The sequence below is a fragment of the Natator depressus genome, chromosome 10, assembly GCF_965152275.1.
Source record: "Natator depressus isolate rNatDep1 chromosome 10, rNatDep2.hap1, whole genome shotgun sequence".
NCBI lineage: Eukaryota > Metazoa > Chordata > Testudines > Cheloniidae > Natator > Natator depressus.
Window position 1 is genome coordinate 64,098,926 of NC_134243.1, and position 26,793 is coordinate 64,125,718.

At 37.9% G+C, this 26,793-nt stretch overlaps 1 protein-coding gene across 2 annotated transcripts in view; it reads right to left on the reverse strand.

Annotated features, from left to right (window-relative positions):
• Positions 1-2,446: 2,446 nt before the first annotated feature.
• The window catches only part of COPS2 (COP9 signalosome subunit 2), a 37,758-nt gene continuing 13,411 nt past the window's right edge, over positions 2,447-26,793 (reverse strand). Inside the window, exons 2-13 of one of the 2 annotated variants that reach the window (XM_074966380.1) lie at positions 22,027-22,140; positions 20,747-20,824; positions 15,849-15,974; positions 14,291-14,401; positions 14,089-14,166; positions 12,980-13,154; positions 12,055-12,233; positions 11,871-11,923; positions 8,749-8,846; positions 6,233-6,315; positions 4,082-4,140; positions 2,447-3,192 (exon numbers count right to left, since the gene is read on the reverse strand). In XM_074966380.1, the coding sequence (XP_074822481.1) occupies positions 3,048-3,192; positions 4,082-4,140; positions 6,233-6,315; positions 8,749-8,846; positions 11,871-11,923; positions 12,055-12,233; positions 12,980-13,154; positions 14,089-14,166; positions 14,291-14,401; positions 15,849-15,974; positions 20,747-20,824; positions 22,027-22,140 (1,299 nt within the window). In that variant the 3' untranslated portion in view covers positions 2,447-3,047. The remainder of the gene's footprint in view (positions 3,193-4,081; positions 4,141-6,232; positions 6,316-8,748; positions 8,847-11,870; positions 11,924-12,054; positions 12,234-12,979; positions 13,155-14,088; positions 14,167-14,290; positions 14,402-15,848; positions 15,975-20,746; positions 20,825-22,026; positions 22,141-26,793) is intronic. The other variant, XM_074966381.1, reaches the window with a different exon arrangement.

The following is a 26,793-nucleotide window of genomic DNA, read 5'->3' on the forward strand; positions in this document are numbered from 1 at the left end:
AAAAGAAAATTCTATCTATAAGGAAACTTGCATGTTAAGATTCAGCCCCGTTATTTACAAGAATTGAGTTTTGTTTCATATACTTTTCCTTGCATTTAATACAAATCACACTGGACACCAGAACAAGAGTTGTTCTTTGCATGCTATGTAACTAATCTTTCAAATGGTTTTAAATAAATTGTATTGAAATGACTGAGAAGGGTGGTCAAGTGGACAGGGCACTGGACTGGGACACAATTGCTGGGCGCAGCCATATGCTTGCTATGTCATCTTGAGCAACTCTTTAATTTATCCCGTCTCTCAGTTCTCCACCTGTAAAATGGGGGTAATACGGTCCTATCTTGCAGGGATGTTGTGAAAGTAAAATCCATTAACAATTGTGAGGTGCTCAAACAATATGGTGATAAAGGCCATGTAAGTACCTACCTAACCTGTGAGACTAGCTATCTGCAAAATTTAATGGTTTTAAATTAAGTCTTAATTTGCTAGCAGCTCACATACAAACCCAACCATTTGAACTCAAATGTGTGTTTTGGCTTTACTATAAATGATAAGCCATTTAATTGATTTGTGTAATTTTTAATGGGGAAAAAATTTCATTTGAACAGACAAGATGTAATCTGAAACACCAACTACAGGATTTCAAATGACAAAAAGTTAAGTAAAAAGGCACAGCTGTGATTTATTTAAAGTGATTTGGAAAACTTCTTGGTATATTGAGTACGATTAGAATTTCTTTATGAAATCTATACTTATGTCTCATTTACTTTAGATAATTATTTGACTTGGTGCAGCAGTGCTTACGTGATAGGCATGAGGGAGAATACAGCAAATCATTCTTTCCCTAATCCTTTGCAGTCTCCTGTCTGAATGCTCTATCTGCTCAGTTTAGGCACAGAGTACTATTTTTATCAATCTTCTAAAGTCTTTTACAATCTTCTAAAAACCAGGCAACTGTAACAGCCATTTAATTTTTTGTTATGTTGAAGAGCACAATTAGCTTTTCAATCTCTAGATAATAGAGGTGCTTTGCTTAATACATTTTCCATAGGTAACAAACGGTATTTATATCAATAGAGAGAAAAGAACATATAAGAATGCACCTTCAATTTCTTACTCGCCAGACTAGGGATTTACTGACCTTCCTTCAGTTTACCTAAATTTGACAATCTCAATGTAATACTCAGCATTAGCTTATTGTTTCAATAAGACTCTGGCTAGAGAATTGCATTCCAAAATATATGATATATGATAAAATACTATATTACACACATAAAAATAAACCTTTTCCTATGGCCTTTAAAACCTCCAGCAGTTCAGCAAGAAGCCTTGTTACTCAAGTCTGTGAAGTTAAATTTTAGATACTACAGTTCCAGATCTTTTTCTTTCAACTCTGTCATTCACAAACTGTCCTACAACATTTGATTTACTAGCTGGTATCTCACTCCCCTGCCTCTCCTCTCACAGAAAGTGACACAGCATTTGCTATTTGTTACTCTTGTTTGTGTTTGAAGAGAGTTTAAATGGTTTCACTTTTATTCTTAAATGTCTTCAGGTGTTTATTGCTTTAAGAATATATTCATCCTGTGAGGAGCGTACCTGGCATTGCCCTTTGTACCATTTAAACCATGCATCTGTCTTGAATGGAGCGAGTGCAAGTGTGGACAAAGTGGCAGCACAGGAAGGCTTCCACATCCCCTGGATGTGGGCTGCTGGAGGGATTCTGTTCTGGCACTAAACAGGCTGTCACAGAGAGAGCTGATGCAGTGGACTCATTGGAGGACACTACAGATCCATAGTTAAATGGATCCAGTGGCCTAGAACTCCTGGAGGGGAGAAGTTTGCTTTATCAGGGCTTGAACAGTGGCTATAAAGGGACAGCACTGCAACCAGTCAGAGGGAGGGGATGGACTCCATCTCCCCTATCACTGCACAAAGCCCTATTCTATACCCATACAGCAGAAATCTTAGTATCACTCCCAAATTTTCATATTCTACTTACGTAACGTATTACAGTTAAATTCAGAACCAAGTCAGAACATAAATCTAGTTTAACAAGGCACAAACTTAAAGTCAGCTATGGTGGTCTGAATTTCCCCAAAGCCATTTCCTACCAAACATTTATTTGAAATACCGAGATCAAAATGAAGACCTGATACTCAGAAGTGCAGACCCCCTACCACCATTGACTACCACTGGCATTGCAAGATCCCTGTACCTCTCAAAATAAAGCCTTAAAAATCAGCAAGACTGCTAGATATCAGTTCTTAAATCTCTATAATATTTGTACATAAATATGGTAAGAAATAAACCAAAAGCATGCACCAAGGTTAAGATTTAATCTCCAAAATGTTCTCAGTATCTGAGGTGAGGAATATTCACTTACCTACTTTTCTAAAAGAACAAAATGTAATGAAAACACATCAAGAAACAAACTGTACAATTTCTGAACTGCACTGTTTATTTTGCTGCTTGAAACCTAAGTGACAGTATGCCACTATAATTACGGGGTTTCCTCTAAACCTTTACTACGCTGCAGGTACAGAAATATACGGACACATTTTTGGAGAACTGACATTTTGAAAAATGCAGCAAACATTTCAATTTATACATGAGAAAAGGAAGTGTTCAAAAGGGTATGCATTTCAAGTTATTGCAGGTTATTTCTGTGAGAGAATTTCTGCAGGTAAAACATGTTTAAATTTAACCAACAGTAACGTGTCAGTGTATTTAAAATCATGACAAAAATCTTCTCTCTGGTCATTAGTTGCCCTTGACAAATTACTATCATGTTGTATGTTTAGGGCGAGATGTCAATACAGCATAAATCCCGTGGCATTTTGGTTTTCTTCTGGAGATTAAAGCTGTTTTTCTTGGGATAAATGCAGCAGCAAAACACAAACCAGCTGATCAAAAAAGCACTTCTGCCATAACTCCAATAATTTCAGGGCACATCAACCGACAGTAGTTTTGCCATTCCCAGTTCTTTTAAGGTTTACATCACCGCACTGTTGCCTTAAGTACATTTTGTAAAAGCTTGTTTTCTGTTAAGCCAGCTTGCTGACTACAGCCTGGTTGAGAGAATTTAGTTGGTTGGTCCATTTATCTAATGCCGTATACCGTGCACCACCCCTCTTCTGATGATCCAGTTCAAGGAGCTGGTTGACTTGATCAATTCGGCCATGAATAGTGCTAGAAAGACACAAAAAACCCTAATTAGATACATCTGTAATCCACATTAAAAATCTGAAACAACAGTAATTCGCTCAAAACACAGACTCAACTAATGCAAAACAAAGACATTAGGATTTATTTGAGAGCTTGACTGGCCTAGGAATTTAACATCTGCACAATGTAGTGCCCGGTGGGAAATTATGATAAGAGGTTAAACTGCAGACTCACTTCCCCTGCCAAACACTTACGGATAGAGACACTAGGACCAACGTGCATACAGTGCACATGGCTCAGAGGTGCTTGTAGGAATTTAAGGCCACCTGATATAAACAGCATTTTAGAGAACACCTGATCTTTGTTTTACAGTGAATTCACTGCTTCCAATAAGGTTTCTCAAATATAGGAATTAAAGAAAAATATATTTTTTTTAAATTCAGAAAACAGGGAAAAACTTCTTTTTAACTAAAAAATAAATCAATACAAAAAAATTATCCAGTTTTATAAACTATGGCTGAGACTTGCAAATTAGCTAGGAGGTTTAGACACCATTCCCTTAAAATAAAAGGCTTTTAAAATCTCAGCCTTTACATATTTATAGATTTAAACACTAGTTAATATATAACTTAGATAATTTGGCATAGTGATTCAATCATATGCTATTATAAAATGCAAAAGTAATGTAAAATCATACCATTCAAACTACTTAAAGATCTTCTGAATTCACATCTTCTAATGTGACTCATGTTACTAACCCAAGCAGCTCCAAAGGACGTAGCTTACACATTATCTTATATAATTGTAGAATCAAATGGCATTTTCAGGGGAAACATACACACACGATTTGCTGTTTTTTCTACACTACAGTTTTAAGACATTCAATAATCAGAAATAGGAGGAAAGTACATACTTATCCAATATGCACTGCACAAGCAAGCTCTCCACGTCAGCTACATCTATGTTTAATTCCTAAGGACAGAAAACTCTTGTTATGTTGCCATTGTACTATTTCGCAACCAACATTTTTTAATTTTAATTTTCACATGTAAGTACTGAGCTCAGTTTCTTAATGTCAGTATATAGTACCAAGTCAATAATAATCGGAGAGAATAGGAAAAGAACAACCAAGATATACACTGTCAACAAGATCAGCAGCATCTCGGAAGAGCTCAAGATGCCACCCCTAAATTTCAGTGAGCAGCTCCCGCAGAGAACTCGTTCACTGATTGCAGTCATAAAGGAACTGATCAGACAATTATATGAGGTGTAATACAGGGGTGGCCAAACTTACTCACCCTCTGTGCCTCATATGGCAATCTTCAGAAGTTGGAGAGCTGGGGCGCACCTGCTGCGGCTCAGGGCTTCATCGCCACTCCTGCTGACACCCCGAGCCTTGGCAGGTGCACCCCATGGAGCTAAAGCCCCGAGCCCTGGCAGGTGCACTCTACGGGGCTAAAACCCTGAGACCCTCCACTGGGCAGAAGCCAAGGCAACACTTGGGGGGAAGAGGGTGTCATGTGCCCCCCCAGATTTCTGCTAGGGTTTGCTGGCCCTGCTCTGTCACATGGTGCCACTGGGCCCCCTCCCTGCGCGGCAGCTGCTGGAGACGGCAAGCTGGGAGCTGCAGCTGGGGGGAGGGGCAGCGGCAAACAGCTGGGAGCTGCAGGGACAGCCACTGCTTTTGCTGCTGCCTCTCCATGCAGAGCTAACACCTGGGAGCTGCAGGGTGGGGCTGCCGAGGGTAAGGGGGGCGTGCCTGAGGCATGACTCAAGTTGGGGAGGAACGAACCTTTAAATTGTACCCCCCCATTTTCAGCAGGAACCAGTTGCCTCTGGCAGAAGCCCCTAGCCCCACCACACCAATGCAAGGTAGAAACTCTGTGCTCCTCCCCCCCCAGTCTGATAGGCAGAGAATGGGATGTGGGGAGGGCTCTGTGAGCTGCACTTTAATTGTCTGGCCACCCCTGGTCTAACAGTTGGAATGGAATGGGCATGCATTCATAGGCGCCGACTCCATGGGTGCTCCGGGGCTAGAGCACCCGCAGAAAAAAAAAAAAAATAGGTGCGCCAAACAGCTGACCAGCAGCTGGGGGAGAGGCTTGGGGAGGGCAGAGAGCAGTGAGCAGGCAGGGATCTGGGGGAGGGGGGGGAGCAGGGGTGGGGCCTAGAAAAGGAGGCAGAGCAGGGGCGGGAAGAGGCAGGGTGAGGGCAGGGCCTCAGGGCAGAGTGGTGGTGGAGCACCCCCGGGGGAAAAGAAAAACTCTGCATGTGTTCACTAGCAGTGCTTCAGAAGGCCAAATATGTAAGTAGCAGCGGAGCTCCTGGCCTATCTTGTGCTGCAAATTTGATGAATGGCATCTTTAAAAAAAATGTACACAGATTACAGTAAGTAATTATTGAAAAGACAATTTTATCAGCCTTAGATTTTGTGCTTATATTATAAAACCTATGCTTAACTCTTCCTTAGTACCTCATACATTTTACCATGCCATCAATCTAATCAAACATTAAGAAAGGTCATAAAAGTACATTTCCCCCTCACAATAGATGGAAATTCACTTCAATTTTGTTATGCAGGAGGTCAGACTAGATAATCATAATATTCCCTTCTGGCTTTTTAATTTATGAATTTGTTATTCCATCTCTTGTCAGACTTACAACTCTGACATCACTGACTTTTAATGATATCTGCTAGACAAGAAGGGTTTAAAACAGCTGAAATTTTATCAGAATTTGTGCATGCTAGTTCATATTTATTATAGTTGCCTAAGAGGAATTATGCACTTTCAAGTTTTTTTACAAAAGCAAGTGCATTTCTATGCTGCAAAATTGGCAGCTAAACATCTTAAACATTTACTATAGCATTAATAAGAATCATTCAGATTACATGTAAATTTACAGTTACACACTGCAAAACTGTCAGCATTCTATTAACTGCATTTTGGGGGCCATGCTACATTTTCAGATGTTCCATTTAGGAAAGTGCTGTATTTGTTTGACAGCTATGCTGATTTATAATTGTCGTTAATTTAAGCAAATACAAATCTCCTCTGATAAGTACCTTAGAAATAAAAGGAATATGTATTCTTGTATAAGGCTTAATTAATTTTATAAGCACTTGTGTTCTGATGTTTCGCAAAAGCTCTGTAAGAGAAGAAAAACAAATAAGTAACTATTGTAAGAACAATGGTTACATATTCAAATGAGCAAGTGTGCAGTATAGTTCCATATTTATATCTAGTGGGTTTTTTCCAATCTCTTGACTGCTATGATCCTATATGGTAATAAGTACTCCCACATTGTAAAAATAAGCCATCTTTCTTCACTGGTTGTTTCACAATATGTAGCTCAGCCTGGATATTAGCAGGAGTACTGGATAATGTTAAAACTTATTTAAGCTTGAAAATACAGTTTTCAAAATAGTTTGTAACTATTTTAAAGTTATTCTAAGAAACTGGATAAATGGTACACAATATTGCACAGTATCTTTACCATCTCAGCTTACTACTTCACCAAAATGTGAAAAGTTTAAGGCACTAACCCCGCAAATACGCATATGCTTGATTTTAAGCACAGAAGTAACCCCACTGTAGTCTGTTTGCAGAATCAGAGTTCAATAGCCTAACAAGACAAGGAGTTGTGGCAGAGTTGCAATGTGAAGAGTCTGTGCAGCAGCTAAGAATGTTTTTCACTTTCTCACTAGATAAACTGCAAGTTTAATAAATTAAAAATATGCATGCATGAGCTGTTAATAAAAATGTATGAAAGTTCACAAAAAGAAGTTTGCTATTCACTAATATTTTTTAAGCCTGTTCTGTTTTCCTTCACTCGGCCAGCTGACTGTTTTACTGCTGTTTGTACGCTTATCAAATCTCTCACATGAATTGGGTGAAAACCCAAACTTAACACTATATAGGAATATACAACAATACTTTTTATTTTAATTAGTGACAATTAATGCCATAATGGGCCAGATCCTCCAATGCAGTGTAGGCACATTTCACTGCATTATTAATCACATTTGGCTAAAAAGCCATAGTAATTGGTCCAGGAAGGATCACCTCTGTCTAAGGATGATCCTTCAGTGATAAAGAGCTAATAGAGGTTCTAACCCCACATACTCTCCCTGCTTCTGGTGTAGCAATGAAAATGGCCTATGCCTTGAGAAAAAGGCGGGGTGGCTGATGGATCCCTATACTATGCCCTCAAAATACAACATAGGGGAAAGGATGGATGACCTGCACAGAGCACTACTCGGGAGCACAAAGACTGAGTTTTAAGACACCATCACACTCTGCATAGTTTGGCTGCATCATAGGATCTGACCCAATGACCTCCATGCAATTAGGTATCTTTTACGAATAACAGTTTTAGTCATATTCAGATTGCCCTCATGAGCTGTTAACCACACATGTTCTTCCTCAGTAGGGGCCTCATCCAAAGCTGACTGAAGTCAGCTGTAATTTTTCCATTACTTCAAATAGATGAGGCTCTAGGTTTGCTGCTGTTTTTATTCATAAATCTGGTTGCAAATGTGCTCCTTTTACCTAAAGCAACTATTGTTTCGGTAATTTTCACCGTTATATAACAAAGCATCTCATTAACACTGACTTCCAAGGATAGAGTTTTTAAATACTAACTGTATTGTTCACAGCAACAACAACTCATAAGGAACATTTATTTTTTATTATTCTCCCAGTGCAGAAGAAATATATCTTAACAAATCAGAGAAAAAACAGGATTACAACTGGGACAGACTGACAATACCCTGAGTGATGTTTACTGAACGAAGCTAAACTCTGAATTAAAGTTTAACGTCTTTGGAGTCCATTGTATTAAAAATACATTTGTTTTTATTCCTGTGGAACTGAGTGTATCTATCTTCTACAGGAGAGACTGACTAATGCAATCTCTGGATGGTATTAGGAATTTCAAAGGACTTTTTGGACCAATACCTGTGAAGCGGATGCAAATGACTCTCTTTGAATCCTCCCTTTTCAAGCTATCCTCAAGGGAGGAAAGCCCATGGTCAACGTGCTCCTAGAAACTCCAGGTCAAAGACCCCTGAACTGTATAAAGGGTGGACTAAACATGTTATGAGTGTGCTAGTTCAGAGTCGAGGCTATAATGAATTGTAACCACAAGCTGAATCCTGTTAGGTGGGGGGAGAAGGACATTCCTGCCAGAATCCATGTTAGAGTAACATCTGGTAAGCTTATTAGTATGGGTGTAGGTTCTTTATTGTTTTTAATATGTTTTCTCTGTATTGCTTTTTATGTGAATAAAAAAATAGGCTTGCACACAAAGAACTGTGTAGTACTGTAGCAATTACACCTGTTAACCATTTCTGAGAGAAAGCAAGCACGTGCCTTTGGGCAACTTGCCCGTGCTGGGAAGAACGTAGTGAAGGCAGGGAACCATGCAGCCTAGAAATACTCTGGTCTGCAGGGAGAGAGACACGGGTCTCCATCCAGAAAGGCAAAAACTAGGGAGCTGGAAGCCTGAAGCTAGTGCCCACTCAGGGGAAATACAGGTGCAGTTGCCCTAAACTGTGACAACAACCTCCTGTAACCATACCTTCAATGTGTTCCCTTATGAAGGGATCGTCCATGATGTTGCTGTGATTTGTTTTCAGAATCTTCTCAAATTCAGTGATGTCATTATTCTGATAGGCACTTCAACAATAAAGGAGAGTGAATTACAGTTTTGTCAAGTAAAAAAAGTTTCAGATCAGGATAAGATTTCCAGTTTCCACATGCTAAAAAGTATATTAAATATTGGTAGCAAAGAATTACAGTCACAATCTTTCTGACAGTTAGAAATTGAGGATGCTTAAGATAAAAGGGTGTTGAAAACATGCGTCTTAGGATAACACTGTAGCTCCTTCATTTCTTCTACTACGTTTTGTTAGTGTTCACAGAAGTTTAATATGAATGTTCTGCCCTTTTGCAACTATAAATTGGTTTTGAACGATTTGTATTTTAAAAAGTTAGCCTATTAAAAACACTAAAAATATAGTCACTCAAAGTTACTCAATTGTTTTGTTATGTTAATATGGATGTGTCCTGATGCACCTTATTGGAACCTCCTGTGTTTAAGTGCCATCAGCAATGTATTGTCCAATATATGCATTCAATTGCTGTTAATTGTGTTTGTGAATGTGTGTATTTTAGTAATGACTTTCTTCTTCATAATGTAGATATTCTTTCTGACTGACCCTACAGTGAAGTCATCTTTGTGCTTATACACATCAAAGTCTATGACAAAATAATTATGATGCCATAACCTCAGCATTAAGACTTCACTGTGGATCAACCCTGAGGAGACGATAAACAATGCAGAAGCAAATGTTTGTAGTAGTTGATAAACATGATATGAAACATCTAATAATTAAATGGCATTTAAATTACGTATAAAGTTTCAAAAAGAGTACCCCACAAGCAAAGTTGTTTTACAATGGACAAAATGTGTAAGTTCCCCCTAGAAAATCTAAATGCAAATTTAGTTTCTAATTATAGTAGAAATTAAGAATAGCATTGTAACTTTAACAAAACTGATTATCTGCTGCAGCTTAATTTGTGTTATATTTTTTACTTGCTTTCATATTTTTGAGAGACAAATACACTCAGATCTAAAGATACAGAATATAAATTAGGTAGTATGAATGAAAGCAGGCTTGCTAAAACCACATGGGAGTTCCTTCTGTCTCACATTTACATGAAAGCATGAAGCTAAAGCAGAAAGGACGTATATGGAATTGAAATTCTCTGAAGTAATCCCTCCACCGATTGCCAAATCCTTTATTCATCATTAGGTCAATAATGCATATGCCTCTTTGGTTTCAGGAGTGTTGTTGTTTTTGAGCAAATGATAGCAAACAGTAGTTGTATCTGAACAATGTTTGGCCCACAGTGTTAACTATTTATTTCAAAACTTGGACAAAGGAATTCCCCATCTTTTGACTGCAAAAGAGAACCGAACACAGATTGCTTCTTATTTGTCAAGACAGAATCTGCTTACAGTGGACAGGAACTAATTGGTTTCACAGCAAAGCATGGAAAAACTGCCTCAATACAATCTACGTAAGCTGATGGTCTTGATACCTAGGGCCTACACGTTGCTGACCACATTCTCTGTAAAAATCCATGTAGCACTTTGGATCTTCATATGCTTAGGGATGCACATGCTTGCAGGATTTGAGACTTGAAAGCTCTATTCCGAAAAACCCTGCCTGAAAACTCCTTTGGCACAAATGCCTTGATGTGTGAAAATATTGCACATCAATGCCTCCAAATCATCCTACTAACATAACATACCATATCAGCCTTCAAGGAAAGCTTAACGGGCCTGATTTTCAGAAGTCCTGGGCATTCCCAGCTGCCACTGGATTTGCAGGTGGTCAGCAACTCTGAAAAATCAGATTCTAAATGACCAAATTTGAATTTGTACAGTCAGCACTGGCCATTCTGGAAACTTTGAATGCCTTGAAACACCAGTGACAAAGGCAGTTGTAAATTTCTTTAAATACCCTCTATTCCAGGATTATTAAATATATTACTGGAATAGAGAGTCTGGGCTGCTACTATCATGCAACATATTGAACTTCTACAAAAAAAGAGCACTCATGTTATTTCCTAAAGGAAAAAAAAAAAAACCACCTGTGAATGTTTTTTTTAATATTATGGTGAACTATAAGAGAGAAGGATCAGCTCATGGAAAGAAAAGAACTAAATTTGCAGCTTTTATATACAAAATATACAATTAAATATAATTATATCAATTATAAATAAAATTCTTGCTTCTGAATACAAGGTTCAATCAAAATTTCACTACATAAATCACAGTAAATAAGCTGATAGTTGGAAGCTATTTAGCCATAAAACCTGCAAAACGAATGATCTCTCAGATGTTCAAACCACAAAGAACATCTTTTTAGTCAGTTCCCTAGTCTTGCAATAAAATCTCATGATTCAGAATTAGGATATTTGGAAGACACTTGCCTTTAGGGAAAAACAACAACATTAATAAACTAGATAGGAATTCAGCATGATCTATTGTTTTAGTTGTAAAACAAAGTAGTATATGTTCTTAGTGGGGTCTTTTTAAACTGGTACTGTAGAGAATTTTGTGTAGATCAGTGATACTCAGACCTCAGTGGTTCAGGAGCCAAATTAGCAATCAACATTACCCAACAGAGCCACAGTAGTGTGAATTCATTGTTTCATTTACTATAGTACTATATATTCATATTTAAACAGTATGTCAAGGGAAATATTTAGTTTATATATATATATATATATATATTATACATGCATACAAATACACATACACACAAACTCTCAGACCAAAATGACTAAGTATTATTATTTTATCAACAGTAATTAGTTAACATAGTGAAAGCATCCTGATTAAAATCACACCCCATTTTAATATCATGTGCTGCAAAGCACCGCAGGAAACACATTAAAGAGCCACTTGCAGCTCATGTGCTGCAGTCTGAGTATTACTGATATAGATCACACTAAATAGAAAACTTCTGAACAACAGAAACATTGAAAATCCAAAACCAAAATGCTGGTATGATACCTATGAAAAAGTCTGTTTGTATTATTTTCAACAAAACCAAAAACCCAAAATATCTGTTTCATGGTTAGGAGCAAGTGTAGCTTTGCCCTTCAGGAAAAAATAAAAATTCTTACCTTACTAAATTTGTCATTGCTAGAATCTCTGGATCATTTTTGTATGGTTTAGCCTACACAGAACAGAAACCATAATAAGTACATTTAGGTTGGAAAAAAAAAAAAAAAAAGGTATTTATGCCAATTTCCCTACTAAACTGGAAAAGCAGCAGCTAAGCCGACTCGTGCACATTTATAAGTATACCTCCTGAGAGTCAAATGGATTTATTCCGGACTTCATCAGCATGTTTGCTAGGACCAAATATTTTAAGCAAGTGGTTCTTCTAGGACTCCCTGATTCATCATAATTCTTGAATGCTTCAAAAAAGTCAGTGTGTGCCTTTTCAAATTCTCCTTCCCTTAAGTGCATTTTGCCTCCACATTCTGAAAAGAAAACAATAATGAAAGGAGAAGCTGTGTGCTTGCAGCCATTTATCAGAACGATCCTACTAAATGTACCATGCTACGTCTAAACTGATTCCTGAATATATTTTCAGGGTTATTTTTAAAATTCATTAAAACTGCTGAGAAAAAGCATTAGCACATCAATATAAGGCGGCTGCTTCTTTTTTGGCTTTCCAATTCAAGTATTATTAAAAATAACCACTCCTAAGATCACACAGTAACTATAAAGGGAAGTATACCTTTGCAAGCTTTTTGTTAAAAGGTTGCAAATTAATACATTTACTCAGTTGGAATTTATTCCAATGACAAACTTCAAAGAGAATGCACAGCAACATTATCTATTTATGGGAGCTGTCCGACGTATTTTTAGAAAAACTATTTAGAAAGTCAAATGAGAAATATTATTTTCCTTTTACTGCTCTAACTGGCAGGTTTCCTGTCAGCAGAGGAGACAAGTGATAGCCATATCCTGGTGAAAGGTGCTTTCAGAGATGGTACATGCTCTCATTACAAATCAGTCAACCTTTACTGGCCAGTAAATAGGTACTTCTAGTGAATCCTAATGCTTTTGTAGTTGCCAGTGCAATTCAATGAGATCAGACATATGGAATGTTTTCTGTAATGTATTTTCAGTTGAAACAACATAAAAAATAAGATATTTTTAAATTTAAGTGACACTGGTCTGAACAAAGGAATTTTAAAGTAGTAATATAAAAAAAACTTGCCTCTGATGACCCCCATGATCAGTGGATGAGGAATGGCAGACTTGATGTGCAATGACTGTTCATATAGTGCTTTAAGTTTTTTGTTATTTTTCTGTGCTGTATACATTTGAATTTCCAATGCATAGATTTCCAATAGCTGGGTGCCCTTTTTTAAATCATCTTCTCCATCATCAGTCTAGGAAAGAGTAATAATGAATACTGTGAATCTTGAAATAATGCTGAGGTCACCACTCTAGTTATATAAAAGTGTGTTACTAAATATTTTCAGAAATCTCTTGCCAAAAATAAGGAAGTTTCCAAATACCATATTTTTAATACAACCAGTGAAATTCAAACATAATGTTCAAGAAAGCTAGCATGGACCAAGTTCTGAAGTTTTTCACTTGGGTAAAAATACTGACTTTACTATGAGTTTTGCTTGAGTAAGGACTTCAAGAGTTGACCTTCTGTACATTTCATATCTTATGAATTTCTTTCAGTATACACAAGTTAAAGCCACGTAACCACTGCAATAGAGCAGTGATGTATTCATGACCATACTATTGCTAATAATAGGCCAGATTCCCAGGTGTACATCATCTTTGTTCAGCATAAAGATGGAGAGGATACGCAAAGCCGGAGGCTGATTTGGCCAATGCAACTGGCTAAATATATTTTTTCCATAATGAAATAAAGGCCATAGCTTTCACCTACGGTTAAGCTTAATTTAGAATTTTTGCTTCTCTATTGATTTAAATATAGTTTTTTTCTGCCGAATAGTTTGTATTCATTTTAATAATACATTAGAAGGAATAATAATTCACAAATGCTTCTCATTCCCGAACCTAAGTGAAATGCAACGATAATGCAGTTACTGTCTGATGGTTATAAAAATTCATCTTTTTACCAGCAAATAACTATTCCATGATTTTTATTTCAAGTTACCAAACAGATAAGGAAGGAAAACAAGCATTAGATTTAATTTCTATTTACAAATCCCAATGATATGCCATTCTCATGGCCTGAAAACTGGATGTGAAATTAGTGCTAAATACAAAGTTACAGTGAATGATTTTACAAGTAGTTTTGGGGTAGTAAAGTATTTTTTTTAAATATCTACTGTACTGTACCTGGCATGACTGATGCAACTGACGCAAAATCTTCTGTAATTTTCCATATTCTTCTCGTTCTAAATATAATTTGCCAAGCTGTAATTAAAGAATTAAAGCCGTTAGGACAATTAGGATTTTGGAATTTATAAAATTAAGCCTTGTAATTTAAGAAAGTTATAGCAAGCAAAAATTAAAACTAAATATTATTTATATATTTTACCTTTGTGTTTGTCTTAAACCACAATCTATCATTCTTAGCATCTTTCAGAGCTTCAAGTGTTGTTTCATAAAATTCCTGAAGCAAATCCATCTGGCATAAAAAATCAGAATTCTATAATTGTAAACAGCAAATTTGTACCTGTTAATATAGTCAGTTTGAACAAACTAAAAGTGCATGTTTGAACTTCAACACAAATAAGATACAGAAATCTGCATCTTATTGAATGATTACTTATAAATAGGAGAAATTGCAACTAAAATGACAAAACTTAAGCATAATAAATAATCAACATTACCATAAAATAGAAGATTTCACTGAAGTTTGGAACTGAAAAGCATTTAGAAGCACCCAGATGTAAACTTTTAATTCAAAATAAATTGCACAAGGTTTTAAAAACTGCAATTTTTTTACTATATTAGTGAAGAACCAAAGCTACTTATCCATCTTAAAGCAGATAATACAATCATTGTTATGTAATTATCTAAGAAAAATACTAATAAAAACCTAGCATTACTGTTACTGGAAACTGAAAAAGAGAGACCAACAAGGGTAAAAGGATAGGAGGGGAAGGGGTCAATAAAAGATATTTCCTCCCTCTTATCCAAATACTGCATGAAATAAGAATAAAAAAAATTTATGACTGTTCTGCTCAGAGCAGACCAGAAGATGTTCCTGTATGGAAACAAAACTGTAAAACCCAAAACTGCAGAGCGTTCAATAGCATTTTTCTTTAAAATCAGATAATCTAGAAAGTTGAGAGAGAAACTTTCTGTGCACTTAACGTCCAGATTATCTGCTGGGTGCAGTTGGGATAGGGGCCCAGTGGCTTTCAGGTTGCAGGTATGAGTCCCGGATTCTCTCCAGTCCTAGCTCCTGGCACAACTTAGAACAGATACTCTAAACTGCCAACTATGGTATGGTCCTAAGGAACTGCCAGAGTATATCACACTCCAACCACTTCATCTGTCCCTCCCCATGTGTTGCAAGAGGGGAGGAAGGCATAGAAGTCAACTCTGTGTGCTGGTGATTCTCCACATGCTGGACATCCCCAGCTAGGAGCTCAGGGGAGCTTTCTTCTTTCTTTATGCTGCTCCAGTAGCACAAAGAGAGCAGAGCTTGGCCATGAATCTGGTCCCATGTACCTAATCTGCTTACTTTACTAGTCAGAAAGGTAGGCACATTTCTTACCGTATCTGAGTGCAAAATTAATGAGTACAGAGAGCTATTTTAACTACAAATTACATTTGAGAACCTATTGATGGTGGTAGCCACTTTGCTGAAAAACATGTCATTTGTGACATTTAGCTGTATAGAAATCCCAGGTAAGAGATACTAAAGTAGTTTCTACCCTGCTTTAATCTTGTGTAGAGAACATTAACGTTAAAGACATGTTATTTTTTAACATATGATCAATAAATTGTAGGGAACAATATTTATCATACTGTAACAAATGTAATATTACAACTGTTCTCCAATTATACCAAGAATCAGGTTTCCAAAAGGCAAAAAATGGATAGGTGGAGGAGGACCATCAACATTAAAGGAATGGTAATCTAACCTGTTTGGAAGTGGAGATATAATCAAGAATAGAATTGATGGATTTTTCAGAGTAATTCCTTGTAACTGCACTCCGTATGTAGGTCAATAGCTGTTTATATCTGTTCATCATTTCAGGAAAGTTAGTCTGTGAGGAAAAACATATATAATTCATAATCATGAAAAACTGTTTACTGAACATTGCCATTAGATATTAACAAGTATAAATATGCACAGAAAACCCAAAAACATTACAGTAGAGAGACTATGCAGTGATGCATGTCTATGATTGCACTTCTGTGATTGCTCTAATTTTTCTGTCACCTATTTAGGATCACCATAATACTCACGAGTGGTACAGTCAAAAGTGAGTTAAGTGGATCTTCACAGAACAGAAGTTTAAATAGAGAAGTCTATTTGACAATTAGCATGGCCACATTATTTGGTGAGAAAACATATTTCCTACCAACACATTATAGTGAATGATGTTGTGACATTCTATACCTTGGGAGAGCGTCCTGGAACCCCCATATTCCTCGTTTTTATATAATCGTGATCTTACATAAAGCATGCTTTGTAAGGTATTGGGGAAAGATTATGACCTGCTGAAAGTAATTTCTCTATCCATATATGTATATCATTAATGCATATGAAGTTATGAGAATTGTGTTGTATGGCGGTCACTAAAACTTGCTGTAAGTTGGGGAATCAGCCAGACATTAGCTCCCCAGAGGCAACACCCAGGTGGGGTATCAACCCATCATCCAGCAAGGGAGCTACGTTGCAATGACTCACCTACATGAGGCCACACTAGGGGAATTGCTCAACCTTGCTTGGAGACTCAACAGTGCCCCCAGACATGCCTGGACTTGTGTTTTCCAAGCACATGGACTGAGGGTATAAAACAGACAGGACACATACTGGGCCCTTCTCCTGTCCCCACCTATGCTGCAAGCAACTAAGACACTGAGAAGACGACAGGACTCCCAATAGAGGAGACTGGCCCAGATTTCAAGGGTGAAATCTGTATCCTAAGGAATGCAATATCCAGTGGGGTGAGAAAAACTGCTTAATCTAGTTGTTGCCCTGTCTAATAGGGTTGAGTGTTTAGACTGCGTAATTATATTTTATTTCTTTTGGTAATGAACTCTGACTTTTTGCCTATCACTTAAAATCTATCTTTTATAGTCAATAAATTTGTTTAACTGTTTATCTTTACCAGTGAGTTTGTATGAAGTGTGTGGCAAATCTCAGGTGTTGCAAAGGTTGGTGTACAACCACTTTCCATTGCTGAAGTGGTGAACCAATTAATAAATCTGCACTGCCCATCTTGAACAGTGCAAAACTGTATATTCCTGAGGTACAGTGCTGGGAGGATTTGGCTCTGGTGCCTTTCTCTGTGTGCGTCATGAGTGGCTCTGGAAGCATTCATGCAATCTAGCTGGGTGTGTGGGGCTCCACATGCTGTTGTGCTGAGTGATCACAGCACCTGGAGGGGCTTGCTGCTGGTCACTAGCAAGGCATTATCAGAGATAGCCCAGGCTGGAAAGAGTTAAGGGGCACAGCGGTCCCACAGTCCCAGGCTGCAACCTGGGGGGATTCCGTCACAGATATTTCACGTTAGCTACCTGTAATTCATATAAAAAACTGAACTTTATAAGACACTCTAAAAATTCTCTGTTTGCTGAGCTTGATATGTAAAATGTCATCAGCCCATTTTTTTTCTTTAAACAAATTTTCAAAACTGCAAGGTGGCACTCTACCTCAAAGCATCATCCTGGAAACCCCATATCCACCCCTCTCATATAATTATATTTCATACAAAGCATGCCATGTAAGATATCATATGAAAGGTCATGATATGCTGAACCCAACTGTTCTGTCAAAATATGTATACTGGTAGCGTGTATGAAGTTGTGAGATTTTGAGGGATTGCTATTATTGAAATATGTTGTGAGTAGAGCTGTCAAGCGATTTAAAAAATTAATCACGATTAATCGCACTGTTAAACAATAACAGAATACCATTTATTTAAATATTTGTGGGTGTTTTCTGCATTTTCAAATATATTGATTTCAATTACAACACAGAATATAAAGTCTACAGTGCTCACTTTATATTTATTTTTATTACAAATATTTGCACTGTAAAAATGACAAACAGTATTTTTCAATTTACCTAATACAAGTACTGTAGTGCAATCTTGTTATGATGAAAGATGAACTTACACATGTAGAATTATGTACAAAAATATAACTGCATTCAAAAATAAAGCAAAGTCCATTCAGTCCTACTTCTTGTTCAGCCAGTCACTCAGACAAACAAGTTTGTTTAGATTTGCAGGAGATAATGCTGCCCACTTCTTGTTTACAATGTAATCTGAAAGTGAAAACAGGAGTTCTCATGGCACTATTGTACCTGGTGTCGCAAGATATTTACGTGCCAGACGAACTAAAGATACATATGTCCCTTCATGCTTCAACCACCATGCCAGAGGACACGCATCCATGCTGACGACTGGTTCTGCTTGATAACAATCCAAAGTAGTGCGGATTGACATATGTTCATTTTCATCATCCGAGTCAGATGCCACCAGCAGAAGGTTGGTTTTCTTTTTTGGTGGTTCAGATTCTGGTAGTTTCCGCATTGGAGTGTTGCCCTTTTAAGACTTCTGAAAGCATGCTCCACGCCTCATCCCTCTCAGATTTTGGAAGGCACTTCTGATTCTTAAACCTTGGGTTGAGTGCTGTAGCAATCTTTAGAAATCTCACATTAGTATCTTCTCTGCATTTTGTCAAATCTGCAGTGAAAATGTTCTTAAAATGAACAACATGTGCTGGGTCACCATCCGAGACCTATAACATGAAATATATGGCAGAATGCGGGTAAAACAGAGCAGGAGACATACAATTCTCCCCCAAGAAGTTCAATCACAAATTTAATTAATGCATTATTTTTTTAATGACCATCATCAGCATGGAAGCAAGTCCTCTGGAATGGCGGCCGAAGCATGAAGCGGTATATGAATTTTTCACATATCTGGCATGTAAACACCTTGCAACGCTGGCTACAAAAATGCCATGCGAATGAACGCCTGTTCTCACTTTCAGGTGACATTGTAAATAAGAAGCAGGCATTATCATCTCCTGTAAATGTAAACAAACTTGTTTGTCTTAACGACTGGCTGAAGAAGAAGTAGGACTGAGTGGACTTGTCGGCTCTAAAGTTTTACATTGTTTTGTTTTTGAATGCAGTTATGTAACAAACAAAAAAATCTACATTTGTAAGTTGCACTTTCACGATAAAGAAGTTGCACTACAATACTTGTATGAGGTGAATTGAAAAATACTATTTTTTTGTCATTTTTACAGTGCAAATATTTGTAATAATATAAGGTGAGCACTGTACACTTTGTATTCTGTGTTGTAACTGAAATCAATGTAGAAAACATCCAAAAATATTTAATAAATTTTAACTGGTATTCCACTGTTTAACAGTGCGATTAAAACTGTCATTAACTGCAATTAATTTTTTTGAGTTAATCGCATGAGTTAAATGAGTTAACTGCAATTTATCTATAGCCCTAGTTGTGAGTTTGGGAGTTGCCCACTCCTAGTTTTCCAGTGACAACAAAAGGAGGAGATCCACTAACAGGAGGGTGTTAAATGACTATTAATCAGCAGGGATAAGGGATTTACAATGCTGCAAGAGGGCTGCAGAAGCATCACACAATGGGGGATTGCTCAACGCTGTCACTCAGCAAAACCCACCAGGACATGTCTGGGTTAGTGTTTTCTAGGCACATGGACTGAGGATATAAAATAGGGGACAGTGGCATCATGCTTTTACCTTTCTCCTCCCCCACCTATCCTGGAAGCAACAAGAATGCTGGGCATACAAAGACCGGTCCCTGTTTAAAGGGAAAGCCTGTGTATTAAGAACTGTAACATAGCTGCAACATCCAGAGGGGTAAGAAAAACTGCTTGACCCAAATACTGCTTAGTTTAATAAGGTTTGAGATTTAGACAAGTGTGCTTACCTTTTATTTTCTTTGGTAACTATCTCTGACCTTTTGTGCCTACCACTGATAATCATTTAAAATCTCTCTTTCTGCAGTTAATAAATCTGTTTTATATTTTACCTAAACAGTGTGTTTTGGTTGAAGTGCTTGGGAAATCTGAGCTCAATTTACAAAGGCTAGTGCGTCCTCTCCGCACTGAGGAAGGGGTGGACTAGATAATAAACTTACAATAGTCAGGCGTCTGACCAGAGCAAGACGGTATATTCCCAGGGTGGAAGGCTCAGGAGATTTGCTGGTGCCTTTCTGTGTGTGATTTGGGAGCGGCTCTGGGAGCATTCATGCAGTCTAGCTGGGTGTGGGGCTCCACATGCTGTTGTACTGAATGATAACAGCACCAGGAGGGTTTGCTGCTTGTCACAAGCAAAGCATTGTGAGACACAGCCCAGCCTGGAGAATTAAGAGGGCACCGTGGTATCCCAATTCCAGGTTGTAACCTGAGATACCGTCACACACAGCTTTCTAGAAAAATCTGAGTTTGGTCAATTTAAAGCAAGCTCATCAATGTTATTTAAAAAGGAGTCAATATACATAATAGCTGTATTTACACACAAGCAATCTATCCCAGTAGCTTGGGATGGGTGCACAGGGAAAAGTGGGTCTAACTTTCAAAACTTGTTAATAATGAGGTTAATGTTAATCATGACCATATAAATTCCCTGTGGCAACTATAATGACTTCTTATGTGGAGATTATTAGAGAATTATTTTTTTTGTTTTAGCTTTCTTTCAAACGTGATTTTGGAGATAAAAAATAAGGAAAGGACAACAATTTAAAAACTGTGAATCAATACAATATTAATGCAATTTAGCATTTCCTAAAATGATAGCTGCAACTCCTACCAATTTGAAGTTTATTTTAATCATCTGTTTCAATGCTTTGAATCCCCATTCTCCTTTTTCACCTTCAAGCTCCAAAACCTGAAATAGAAAAATAATTCATCAAAATTCCAATGTTTATAAAGCTGACATGCAAGGGATTAAAAAAAAGAGCTAGTGTCTTTTTAAAAAATTAATGAAGGTATAAAAAGAGGCTTGAAAGTTTTTTCCTGCTTGTTTTCTACCTTAGAAAGGAACATCAATTCTGATAATCCCTGATTATGTTAGGGGACTTGCCAGGGATCTCAGGCTGTTGTTAATTCACACACCTTAACTGATGGAGCAGGGTGATGGATTTTTATCGAAGACTTCATTACTCAAAAATGTTAGTCACTGAAGTTAAACAAAAACACAAGAAAGTAGAGCTTTTAAAAAAATCTGACTAAAAATCCCTTCCTCTCTCAATTGCACAACATTTCACTCTGACTTTGTGATGTAATCATTTCATTAGTTCTTCAGTCATCTTAGAGTCTTCCACGTTAGACCAGAGATGAAGATTTAGTGTGACAGAAAAGGAGTATTTTCCCACCACCAATTAAAAAAAAGCCACCAACAAAACAAATCTCTTCAGAGGGTTTCTTTATACACCATAAAGAAGCCCAACAGGCCTAATGTTTTTTCTTTTACTGATCATCTTTAAACACACCACTTTCTGGTGACAGTATGCATATACTGAAAATTTATAATTCATGTGAATGACAACTCTTCTACAGGTATTCTGTCAGTTGGCATTCACAACCTGAAGCCTTTTACTCAGGATTGTAACCAATAGTAATGCATTATGTAAGAGTAAAGAAAATGGTGATTCAATTAAGAAAAAAGACAGTTGGATATGGTCTCTACAGCTGACAAACAAGCTAACTGAATAAAAAAATTTAAAATTAACAGTTTTGCAAGGATTAATAGTTTTGCAAAAATTTTTTAAAAAATCAGTTTTGCCACTAAACAATGAACAATATATTTTCTCGGTATGGTATTTATAAGTGTGTAAACAGTCTGGGAGCCAAGAAGTCTGATGAAAGCTTATTACCATCTGCACTAATAAGTTACACTACTACGAAAAGTTTCTCTCAAAATTCCTGGAAACAACCTCATGTAGTAATATCAGTGAGAATTATTAATGCATCTTCAATATCAAATACACCAATAACTTGAATCCAAGTAAACAATTTCATAGTAGATCAAATGTAATTGTGGGTTATAGCATTAACATAAATAAAAGGGATAACTTAAAAACTAAAAACCTTCTGAAAACTGCTCAATGCTGCTTTGGGATCATCCTCCTTTAATGCTTTGGAATTGTAGTACTGATTTTCCAGATCCACATTTGGCTCAGAGTTACTATCTTCAGAGTATTCCTACAATTTAGGAAAAAAAGGAAAAACAAAATGTTGTCACTGAAAACTGATATATCATGGTAAATCAATACACTTCCACCAAACTTAGATCGCTCAATACACTGAAACATAAAAACAATCTCACTAGAGCATCACTAGAATTCAGCCACCTTTGTGGAGGGATGGGGAGAAGGGAGAGGACGTGGTTAGAAACTCTGGCCAAGGCAAACTGCAATTCTTCTAAAAGATGCTATAAGATTCTTATTGTCCATGCACAAGATACTGCAGGAGTTGCGGTCCAAGTAGAGAGTAGAATGATTCAGCAATGGAAGATACAAGAGATTTTTGCAAAGGGAACATTCACATCCTTTCTACACCATGAAAATTCACACTAACACATGGAGGAAAACATTAATCATGATGATGATCCCAGCTGTTTCTTTGCTGAGAAACAGGAAATAATTGGGAATGTGCAAGAGTCGCAGAAAGGAGGAAGTGAAGGAGTCTGGACACCGAACAATTTAATCTAAGGAATCACCCATAATGTGCACTGGCAGACACAGAATTTTCTATTTGCTTACTTTTTACATGCTATTCAGTTTTTACTGATGACAATATGCTAATCAGTTTTACCTTCAGCTTCTTATGCACTAGCACGTTTGTGACAAAATCAAACAAAAAACTGATTTAAAAATATTATGCAAACATTTAATTTATTTTAAAATTGGAATCCAACCTCTCCTAACACAGAAGTTAAATGCTGAGGATAAACTGCTTGACACTGACTATTTAAACCCTAATGACATTCACCAGTACATTGCAGTGAGATGAACAATACTTTTTTTAATCCATTTTTTTTTTATTTGCAAAATGTTGGACTTCTCATCCCTCACTGTAACTGCCTTAATTCCCTTCCCCCATGTTAATTATTTTGTTCGCTACCATGTTATCAGTGTTAATGAAGTCCTTCAAAAGAAAGGGGAGGGAAACAAGGAAAAAAAAAAAAAACAGGCAAAAGACAGAAGCTTAATGTCTATATTCAGCTCTCTCTTTCCTAGAAATTCAAACTCTTTCAATGTATGCCTTTAAAAAAAAAAACCAACCAAACAAACAAAAAAAAACCAGACTTCAGAACACTTACAATTAAGTTTTTAAATAAGGAAAGCAGCCATAGGTAAATTACCAAAACGCAGCCCAACTGTTTTTAAATGTTTATATATAGCACCAAATAAATCCTAAATCTTCTTACATTTCAGTTCATTTCTAATTAAAAATCATTTTTTCTCCTAATGGAGCCATTGAAATGGATCACAGGGAAGTGTTCTATGTTACCACAGCTAGGTGTGTTTTTCTTCTCAGTCAGTGAATTTTATTGCTTTCTGAGTACTACTAGTTTGACAGCACTGGAAAATGAACTGCTCTATTTCTAGATCAAATATAAGGTGTTGCTGTCTATCCAGAAAGCCCTAAATGGCTGGACGCTCCTGCTTGAGGAACCGCCTCTCTCCTCATGCCACACAGCCACAGTGGAGGCACTTGACCTAGATCCCTCTCAATGTAAAAGAGAAGAACCCCATGGCAGAGCATTCCCTGTGAGAGGCCCTCTGCGCCAGAACAAGCTCCACCTCCCTCAGTCTGTAGTAGTCCTGGTCTGCTGACCTTCATGGCACATTGCAGGATGCATCCATCTGAATGGGCTGCGGCTGAGGATTACATAAGGGAAGTCAATTGGGGGAGGATGTTTGTGTTTTAAAGGGAGATAAGTTCTGTTGGCAGTAACCTGCTGCTGAATTTTATTTTTGTAACTAACATTGGGGTGCCTAAAGCTCTGGACAGCCAATCCCTTTTGTTATTGTTAAAAATCTGAATAAATATATCCACAGAACAAGTACAGCATGAGTAGCAAATGACAGGCTAGCGTGTAGTGTGTTCCTCAACTGCAACATACAGGGAACAAACACCACTAGGAGTGGGGACATGTTGGTCTTAGGTATCAACTGTGACAGTGAATTTTGTGATGTAAACACACTGACCAGTTTAATCCAAGATGCTTCATTTTACTAGATGTAGACCAGCATAATTTCTAGTCCTTACAGACCTGGGTTGGATTTTAATAAGCAACCCACAACAGAAAGGCTCAGTGTCCCCTTACCTGTTCCTGAGGCATCCAGATCTACGATTTGCAATTCATATAGAAATAATATGGCAAATTAAAAAAATCTATTATTGATAAGGAGGGGAAAGATCAAGTAACCGATTACATATACTGAACAAACTCCTTTTCTGACATCAGTACATATTTTCTATTCTATCTAGGTTTTTATACAGCACTCATCACTATAATATCTGAGCAACTTCCAACAGTGCATTAAGCAACTTGACAAGCGTTGCTTGCTCCCAGAAGGAGAAATATCTTGTTTTGGTAGTGTTTTTAAATTATTATTTTTAATATAAATAAACCTGTTGTTGTGTTTACGATAGAGAAGGCAAGATCAAAGAAATGTGCCTTACCTATGGAGCAGAAAATGGTAAGGGCTGTGATGGTCCTTAGCTCTTGGGAGAGTTAATTCCATAGTCTCACTCTGCCCGCAGAGAAAGGTCTGTCTCCCACACAAACAAGCTTTACTTGAAGAAGGAGATGAGAAGGAACTTTTCCCTCATCTAAAAGGTTGTGGGGGGTTTTTTGGTGCAAATAGAGACATACAATTTTATGCCCAGAGGTGAATTCAAAATATTGCAATGTGAATTAACCTAGCTATATCCTCTGCAAGACACCTTTGAACAGAATGCTCTCCACGTCTCCTGTTGTCATCTATGAGAAGGGAGTAAGAACCCATAAGACTCACCTATGGCTTGTATGTGAAATAATTCCAATCAATAAGCATCTCATCATACCCATGTCTAGTGAGATTATGCAGACACATAAATGGTCACATAATTGTGTTTTTTTTTTAAATTTCAGTAACTGCTAGATAAATTAAAATTTAATTTTAAAATAAAGTCTTCAGCCCTTGTAACTGTGAAGAAAACCTTAAAAATGTGACGCTAATGTTAACTGAGGCCAGAATATCTGCCTGAGTTTTTAGACAACCGGAAACAAAAGCTCAGACGTGCAAATAACTAATCTCAATTTAAATGCCAACATTAACAATTTCAGTGCTGATCAATTAAGCACAATCATCATAATTTGTTAATTTTGGTTGTACTGGCAAGCGTTGGGTTATGGTGTGTAGTAGAACGTCCAGCTGTCTCAAAAGTTGGTGGGGCATGAGACCCAGAAACCCAAATGGATCCAGAAATCTTTTCATTACTTATTATCATTACTGTTGGGGTATTTTTTTATTATTATTATTATTTTCTTCTTCTCTGGAGGCTGGACCTTGACTATACCTTTGATCAATAAATTTGGACCTTGACAAAAAACAGACTACCCCTGCCTAGACAGTGAACTCCGAGCCTACTTCCAAGGATACTGCTTGCAAGTCACCTAGAATGGAATCGACATGAGCAAGCACTCAAAGAAGAAAAAACGGTTACCTACCTTTCGTAACTGTTGTTCTTCGAGATGTGTTGCTCATGTCCACTGCATTCTAGGTGTGTGCGCGTACCCATATGCACAGTCACTGGAGGTTTTTGCCTTGGCAGTGGCCATAGAGTCGACTGTGGCGCCCCCTTGAGCGTCACACTCATGCTATGGTATATTAGGCGCCACTGACCCTATGCCCTCTCAGTTCCTTCTTGCCTTTCAACTCTGACAGAGGAGTAAGGAAGGCGGATAATGGAATGGACATGAGCAACACATCTCGAAGAACAACAGTTACGAAAGGTTGTTGATATAGAACATAGCTGCTATATTGTTCGTCAGGACCTGGGCCACCATTCTTTCTATGTGAGGTAGGAAGGCTTCGCAGGCCAAGTGAACCACTCTGGGCTCCCTCACGATGTGTAGGGAGCAATGGAGACTCGACCTATGGCCTTGCATACTGAGATCACCCACTCCAGGTCCGAGGCATCGGAGACGAGGGTCACCGATGTGGATGGAGCCACGAAACGAACTCCCTCAAACACTGATGCAGGATGTAACCTGTAGATATTACTTCAAGCACCAAGCGGTCCAAAGTCAGCCGAGACCACGCCAACCGGAAGGGGCACAGGTGGTCGAGGAAAGAGTGAGCGGGTGGATCCTGGGAAGTGACTGGGGCACCGTCCTTGAGTGGACCCTCAAAATGTCTGCTTCTGGCCTCCCTGGGTCCTGGAAGGGCCAGACAAACGGGAAGACGATGGGTGTCATTGCTTAGACCCCTTGTCTCTATCCTTTCATGTAGGTGCTCAGCCGGGTAGTCCCCCAGGACCTAGACTGGGGAGGCAGAGGATGGAACGGCTTCCTGCCCTGTTGAGGGGTATGAAGCCCAAATAGCTCAGTGGTTTGAGCATTGGCCTGCTAAAGCCAGGGTTGTGAGTTCAATCCTTGAGGGGGCCATTTAGGGATCTGGGCCAAAAATTGGGGATTGGTCCTGCTTTGAGCAGGGGGTTGGACTAGATGACCTCCTGAGGTCCCTTCCAACCCTGATATCTATGATTCTATGATTCTATGAAGTGGAGGGTGGCACGGGAGTCTTTAAGGCTGTGGAGCCTTGAGTCCTTGAGCTCAGAGAAGATCCCCACCACGTCAAA